At 48.6% G+C, this 8,004-nt stretch overlaps 1 protein-coding gene across 1 annotated transcript; it reads left to right on the plus strand.

The window, feature by feature from the left end:
- The first annotated feature begins 6,954 nt into the window (after positions 1-6,954).
- On the plus strand, positions 6,955-7,379 carry LOC124684671 (calcium-binding protein PBP1-like). The gene has a single exon (XM_047218941.1). The coding sequence runs from the start codon at positions 6,955-6,957 to the stop codon at positions 7,336-7,338; it is 384 nt and encodes a 127-aa protein (XP_047074897.1). The 3' UTR covers positions 7,339-7,379.
- Positions 7,380-8,004: the final 625 nt, after the last annotated feature.

The raw sequence follows: 8,004 nt of genomic DNA on the forward strand, positions 1-8,004 counted from the left end.
GTTTCCAACAAGCTATGGGAACTCGTCTTTCCTTCAGCACGGCCTATCATCCTCAAACCGATGGTCAAACCGAGAGGGTGAATCAAATCCTTGAAGACATGCTCAGGGCCTGTGTTATATCCTTTGGCAAGAATTGGGAAAAGTGCCTCCCATTTGCTGAATTCTCCTATAACAACGGTTTCCAATCTAGCTCTGGGCATGGCACCTTTTGAAGCTCTTTATGGACGGAAATGTCGAACCCTCTGAATTGGTCAGAAACCGGTGAAAGACAGTTCTTTGGACCGGACATGATCAAGGAAGCAGAAGATCAAGTTGGCATTATCCGAGAGCGTTTGAAAGCTGCTCAGTCTCGCCAGAAGAGCAATTATGATCGTCATCATCAAGAAGTTCGCTATGAAGTTGGCGAGCAAGCTTATCTTCGAGTCACTCCTTTAAGAGGTGTCCATCGTTTCGGTATAAAAGGCAAACTAGCTCCTCGCTATGTTGGTCCTTTCCGCATCCTTGCTAAACGAGGTGCACTTGCTTACAAGTTGGAACTCCCTCCAACTTTTCCTGAAGTTCATGACGTCTTCCATGTCTCCCAACTTAAACGTTGCTTCAAAGATCCCATCCGTGGTGTTGATCACGAAACCCTTGACCTCCAAGAGGATCTGACCTATCGAGAGTATCCTGTTCGTATCCTTGATGAAGCTGAGCGTAAAACTCGGCGTCAAACCATCAAATTCCTGAAAGTTCAGTGGTCTCATCACTCTGAGTCAGAAGCAACTTGGGAACGAGAGGATCGTCTCCGATCTGAGTACCCTGCCTTCTTTTCTAAAACTTAGGAATCTCGGGGACGAGATTCTTGTAAGGGGGGTAGAGTTGTAACATCCCAAACTTTGTTTAATAAATAAATGATGGTTTGTTCATAAGCATGCATGCATTTGCATTTAATTTGAGAAATTTTCATACTAATTTGAGTTGAAACAAAGTAGCAAATGTTGTATTTTGCTCTAACAAAATTTTGTGCAAAAACTCTCTCCAAACTTGGGTCAAAATACCCCAAAAACCATCAAAATGCACCCTGTTTTTAATTTCCGGAGAAAACCCTAAAGACCAGGGGGGTTTTCGCAAAAACCCCCTTGTCTTCTTCCCCAGGCAGCCACAGGCAGAGCTGCCTGGCGCGCCCCTCGCCGCCCGATGGAGTTGGCCGCCGGGATCCTCCCCGCCGCCCTCGGCGGCCTATAAAACGTCGTGCCGCCGCCGCAAACCCTAGGCCACCCCCATTTCGCCACCTCCTTCCTCCCTCTTCTTCTCTGCGAGCAAACCCTAGGCCCGGCCAGCTCGCCGGCGCCGCCGGTTCCGCTCGTCCCCGCGCTCGTCCGACACCGCCGGGAGCTCCACCTCGACCTCCTCTTCCTCCTCAGCTAAGCGCCGGCCGCCGGGGAGCCCTCTACTGCGCCAATCGGGCGGAGCCCGAGCCGCCGGCCACCGCCTCCCGCCGGCGATTCCGGCCATCTCCGGCCAAGCCGTCTTCACCGGCGTGCTCAGGGTGAGACCCTGGTCCTCCCCGTGCCCCTGGCCCTCTCTCTCTCGCCGCCTATCGCGCCGGCGACGTGCGCCTGCCCCGGCCTCCGCGCGAGCTCGTCGGAGTTGCTCCTCCGGCGACCTTTGGAGGGCGGCGCCGCCCTCTTCTGGTTCGCGGGGACGCTGCGCGTCGAACGCGCCCCTCCGCGCTGCCCCTGGCGCCGTGCAGCGCCGTCCCCGTGGTCAACCTGGCCGGCCAGGCCATGGGCCGACGTCGTGCTGACGTCATTATGACGTCGCCCGGCCTTTTCTTTTTATATTTTCTGTTATTTTCTATTTTATTTATTTATATGACATGTGGGGTCTGCCTGTCAGGATTTTAATCATTTCTAAATTGTTAAAATGCTGACAGTGGGTCCAACTTGTCCTACTTTTATTATTTTCCAGAAATTCCAGAAATTGATTAAATCTTGTTTAATTCATAACTAATTCATTTTTAATCAGAAAAATATGTATAATATATCAAAATGTTCGGAAAAACATTCTCTACAAGTTTAGGAGTAATTCATACATCATTACAACCTTTGAACTTGCAAATGTAGTGAAACCTTAAAAGAACCCCTCTCATATGGCGGTGTCCGATGCCGGAACCCCTTTAATCTGACGATGCACCTAGGGTTTAATTAATTCCTCTAATATGACATATCATTCATATTGTATGCGCATTGCATTATGCCATGTCTTGAATGTTTATTTCCCTTTCCGGTGTTTGGTTTTTCGCGAATAGGATCCGAGCGGAGTCCAACGTCAACACCACCGAAGAACCGTACTCGTCAGCTGAGGGACAAGGCAAGCCCTAGCCTGGTTCATATATGTTTTTGAAATGCTTTTACTTCTGGTTCCTACATATTGCACACGATTCAACTGTCTTTTATCGATAGGTAGAGTTATCCTATCTATTGCATGTTCCATCCCTGTAGCCTCATACCCTGATCCACTGCTCCTAGCATACCTAGGTTTGGCATGTGTGCGTCGCGAGAGCCTTTATCTCTTTATGCTTAGCCATGCTTAGTTTGTTACGCTACTACTCCGGTCTTCGGACCGGAGCCTTACAATGAAATGAATCTAGCATGACGGAGTTGACGTGGTAAGTATAGAGATGAGTGTTAAACATGATTAAAGGCTCAGACGAAAGGCCACATTGGGATGTGGTGGGTTGTTTCGTTTTTGCCGACCCTAGGATGCGAGTTCTCGCCTCTTGAACCAAGACTGAGCGTACAACCACACGAGGCCCTATTATGGTACCCTCTCGACTCAATAACTTGCCTAGTAGATTCCATGAGTCACATAGTTTGCGCTTTACCTGGACATATGCATTGCATTTTTTCTTGGGGGAAAAGGTACATAACGGGTAGGTAAGCGTGGTCGTGGTGGTCGGGGGTTGCGGCCTACGGGGAAACCCACCTCGGCTCACATCGTTAAGGACCGGCTTCGGGACTTGACCCGTTACGGCGGAACAATCCTTAGCGCGTGACTCATGGTCTCGGCGACAGCAAGGTAAAGGTCGTGGTCAACCACCCTCTGCCGGCTTTCCAAGGAAGAGAGCTTATACGTTGGCACTAAGAGTCGGTTGGCACGTGTGGATAAAATTGTGCACCCCTGCAGGGTTAAATCTTTTCGAAAAGCCGTGTCCGCGGTTATGGACGACTTGGGAATGGATTCTGTGACCATAGAGAACATGAACCTAATCGTAAAACTTGGCAAACAATATGTGTTTACGGATACCTTCTTCGGGCTTTGAGGGGGTAATCCGAGGATAGTGGTTCGAGATGATGAAGATTGGTGGATACAATATGATGTTCAAATAGAGATAGAGATATCGCTCTCTTATCCCCTTTTAAAGGTTCTGGGTAGTCGAGCTTCTCCTCTCTCTTGTCTTACAAAGGAAAACTAGCTTTACGCAAAAGAAGCTCCACAGAAAGCCCGCATACCCGCTTTGCTAAAAGGTTGTACTAAGTCTTGCTGAGTCCCTGTACTCAGCTTTGCATGCTTTTGTTTCAGATGAAGTTGCTACGGCCGAAGGTGGTTTCTACGTTAACATCGACTAGTAGTTTGGGGTTCCCAGGCAGCAGCCTGAGACTTATGGACTGGGACGTCGCTTTATGTTATGGCTTCTTAAGCCCTTTGCTATCTTGTTATTTAGAATAACATAATTTGCTTCCGTTGCTTGTTGAATGTTGGGTCGGTGACCTCGCGTGTAATAATTTGGATCTTACTCTGCTAAGAGTTGTAATATATTCTTTTGAGTCGTAGAGTCACTGTTGTGTTACCGATTCTCTCACTGTAGTCTCTCGAGCTCGAGGTTAGGCTTATGTCAGACGAAGATCTGGTATTTGTCTAACCCTGATCCCGGGGGTGCCACAAACCGCCGCTCTCTTTGACATCTGCGTCGCTCTTCATCCGTGCTCAATAAGACCCCTACGTAGGCGCTTTCGAATCTACAACCGGCCGCCATTCATCCAAACCTCTCACGATGAATGACCTCTCTCAGCTTCCATCAGCCACCGACAGCGAGGGCAAGCCTCTGGGATGGCGCCATTGGTGGGACAGAGTCGCGATGCCTAGCAGCGGCGATGATTCCCCCCTGCCGATGGACAACGCGTAGGAATGGGAGGCCGTGGAGGTGGAGGCGGAGGAGGAAGGGTCTGAGGAGGCGATGGCGGAGGCGAAAGCGAAGGCCAAGGCGCAGCCGGCGAGCACCATCGACGACGAGGAGGACACAAGTTCCTCCGACGCGTCGACCGACACCTCCTCTTCGGAAGAGGTGACGAGCAGGAAGCGCCACCGTGAGGACGACGAGGCGGGGCTATCAAAGAAGAAGTAGTAGTTTAAAAAATTTATATGTAATTTGTTTATATTTTCAAAGTTTTTATATGTAATTTGTTTATGTTGCACTGCTTTAAATATTAGTACAGAGTTTTCTTCTATCCACTAAAATAAAAATACAGTGTTTTAAAGTTTTGGGGGCACGTTTGGAGGACGCGGCTGAGGAGCGACGTCCCCCAAGCGTGGCACAAAGGAAACACGTCCCCCAAACGATGAATCCGGCGTCCTTTGGGGGCCACTTTGGAAGACGCGGCTGACGATGCTCTAAATCCTTCACACGTCAAAGCACTCTATGATGCTTTAGCTCTAATCATCTCCAGTTATCAAAATGTTTTATTAGGACATCTCCAGTGGCACCATGCATTTTCTAGGTCCATTTAGATCGGCCAACTGATGGAGTCAGGCTTGTCCTTCCCCTTGTCCCTTTGGGTCGGTGCAAACCCATCGGCTAGACCTAGTTTGTTTTCCATAATATTTGATATATGGAAAACTTATTTTACATAGGGTAAAGAACATATAAAAAGGAGATAAAATAGAAAAATAAATTGCTAGAAATGCTAGTCCTCTCTAGGGTTTTCGTTGGCATGCCATGTAGTCCTCGTCGTCATTGGTGAGGTTGAAGAACTTTGGTGCTAGCCAAGGAGAAACTATGCACTTTTTGTCAAAGCTGCACAAGTATCAAAGTGTTTCGGGGCTACTGTTGGGTTATGACGAATAGGGTGTACCACGACAGGGGCTATAACTAGCAAGACTAGGTGGCCCACTTGGATGGAAAAACTCTCAAGGCTGCTTGACGGCCCAATTACTAGAAGATGGTGGACCAGCTGACTAAGAAAGGTCCAAGCCGGATTCCAAAAGGTTAATGAAGAAGAATTGTAACTCACGACACAACATATTTGTTAACATAGTCTAGGTTTCGTTAGTCGGTTATGTATTTACCTCCATCAAACCCTAGGTTCTGGCACCTTTGTAAGTCGGCCTAGCAGACGGTTTTATAGCAATACTGAAGGAGAAGAAATACACCGCCTGCCCTGACCACGGCTGGGTGAGCGTGTTACGTGTCAACCTAGTACTTTGTAATTATCTACGCAGTAATGTAGTATGGAGAACTTGCGAAATTATGTAGTTATCTAGGTGACCTTTGATCAAGATTTAGCCCTTGATGTTTGAGAGGCATGGGATGCCACTATTGATGTGAAACTAGGTATATTTTTGTGAGGGGTGTTACTATGAACCTGTGATGTTATTGTATATGTGCATGAGATGCCTCTGTGGATACATATGTTAACAAAGCTAATTAATGTGTATATTAACTACTTGGTTGTCTATGTGCTATATGGTGTTGGTTGGCATTTTAGTGATAAGATCACCATATATGAGGTAGGAAACTGAAAATTGTGCTTGCACATAAGAAACACAAATATTTTGCATTTGTACTAAACCACATTATGCAAGCAAACAAACAAGAGGAAAAATATGCACCAATACTCAACGTGGCCAACCAAACATATGCATAATATGGTCCAGTCCCGATTTCCACTCATGCAGTCACTATAGTGTCAATACTGAAAAACAAGAAAAATGCATACGATAAATCAAACACAGTATATAATATAGCATAATATAAACAAATAAGTATGCTCCCTCCGTCTATGAAAAGATGTCTTAAATTTTTGAAAACTTGAGCGTATCTAGATCCGTCCCGTACACCTTTGCCCTGAGAAACGTAAAAGGGCGATTAGGGCTTATTCGCCTCCCGTCGGCGCCGCCGACGATCTGCCTCACTTCTTTGGCCTTCGAGCCATGGAGGCGGGGTGGATCTGGGCCCTATCAGCGGGAGGACTCAGTTCCCCCTGGTTTTAGGGTTTTAATTTGGTGCGGCGGCGCTTAGGTGGCGGCGGCGCCTTCTTTAATAAAGTCTTCCCGCCTTCACCCCCATCTCGGCAATGACGTCAAGAAGTTTGTGGGAGTGGTGTGGCTCTCGAAAACTTCTTATGGCGGGGGTGGGGGGATCTTCAGATCTTTATGGGGCTTTATCGCTCATTATTCCTTCTTCCTCGTCTCGGATGTGGTCTTTTTACCCGTTCTGCGACTTTCCGTCTATGACCGACAACATCAGGACAACTCAGGGAGGAAATGCAGCGGTGGCACGTCATCAACATGGTCTGAAGGAAGATGAAATGCATCTCAAAGGTTTTTGTTGTAATTTTCGTTTTTTTAGATATTTTGTACTGTTCAATGTTTCTCTTAATATCAGGATTTTATTTCAAGAAAAAGAGGTTTAGGTGACGCCCTACATCCCGACGTGAGTCGTGACACACACGCACTTCCGCCTAATAAGAGCTTCGTTCGTTTTAGCAGCTGTCCTGATTCCCTCCTCTCCCACACTATTTAGTACTCACAGACCAACGAACCATCATCAATCACACCTCAAATACCAAGCAATCTCACCTTCCACACTCCACACCAACAATCCACCATCGATCGCACCTCGGAACCAAGCAATCAAGCAATCAAGCAACCAGCAAGCATCAACGGCAAGACCACCATCAAACTCACACCATGGCATCGCACCAGCAGCAGCAAACCCAGCCCCAGCAATCGGTAGGCTTCGAGGACTACCTTCCTGTGATGGCGGAGCGGCTGGGCGAGGAGGGCCTGATGCAGGAGCTGGCGTCGGGGTTCAGGCTGCTGCAGGACCCCGTCCTTGGCCTCATCACCTTCGCCAGCCTCCGCCGCAACGCGCCGCTGCTCGGCCTCGGCGGCATGTCCGACGACGACCTCCGCGCGATGCTCGCCGAGGGCGACTTCGACGGCGACGGCGCGCTGAGCGAGATGGAGTTCTGCGTGCTCATGGTCAGGCTCAGCCCCGAGCTCATGGACGAGCCCCGCAGGTGGCTCGACGACGCCGTCGCGCAGGCGTCACAGTTCCTCTTCCACAGCTAGTAGTTAGAGATGATGATTTCTTCTTGTGTTCGTTGTTCATAGACTCAGAGTCAGGATTATTGAAGAAGGAAGTCAGGCAATGTCGATTGGTTGATGGTTTCCCACATGAATAAATCGGCATAAGCTTCACCACCACACGTACACATTGACCCTGTTTGTTCTCTGAGATACTATGAAGCTCTGTATGTTGTCGATCTGGGTCGTACAGTTCGTTTGCGGCAACCGATCGATCAGTTGATCAGTAGAATCACGCCTCAGTGTCACACTAGCAGAAGAAAAAAATCGTAATTTGTATCATCCGTCGATCATCGTCTCGCAAGATCCGTTGCGAACAGTGGCTGAAAAAAGATGGAGCATTTGGTCAGAGGCGCTCATACGTCATGGATGAAATTCGATGGCATTCTCCCAAGACACGAGGAGGACTCAAGGCCCGCTGCGCGTATAGCAGCCTGGTGCCTGGTGGTGCCGAGGTCAACAAAACGAAACCCCTGCAACAACGCACGCCGGCCGGCCGGCCGTCCGTCCGAGAGACATACTGCCAGTTCAACGCGCCGTAGGTGAGTGTTTACTCGGTCTGAGCTCTGAAAATACCGATGGAGCCACAAAGCAAGTGAAAGCCCGTTGCTGTCAGATGTGACATTTCTTCTTTTTGACAGGAGGATTTCG

This window comes from Lolium rigidum, chromosome 1 (genome assembly GCF_022539505.1).
Source record: "Lolium rigidum isolate FL_2022 chromosome 1, APGP_CSIRO_Lrig_0.1, whole genome shotgun sequence".
Classification (NCBI taxonomy): domain Eukaryota; kingdom Viridiplantae; phylum Streptophyta; class Magnoliopsida; order Poales; family Poaceae; genus Lolium; species Lolium rigidum.

Bases quoted from the DNA above. Each gene is read 5' to 3' on its own strand.
- LOC124684671 (XM_047218941.1), top strand. From the start codon at position 6,955: ATGGCATCGCACCAGCAGCAGCAAACCCAGCCCCAGCAATCGGTAGGC.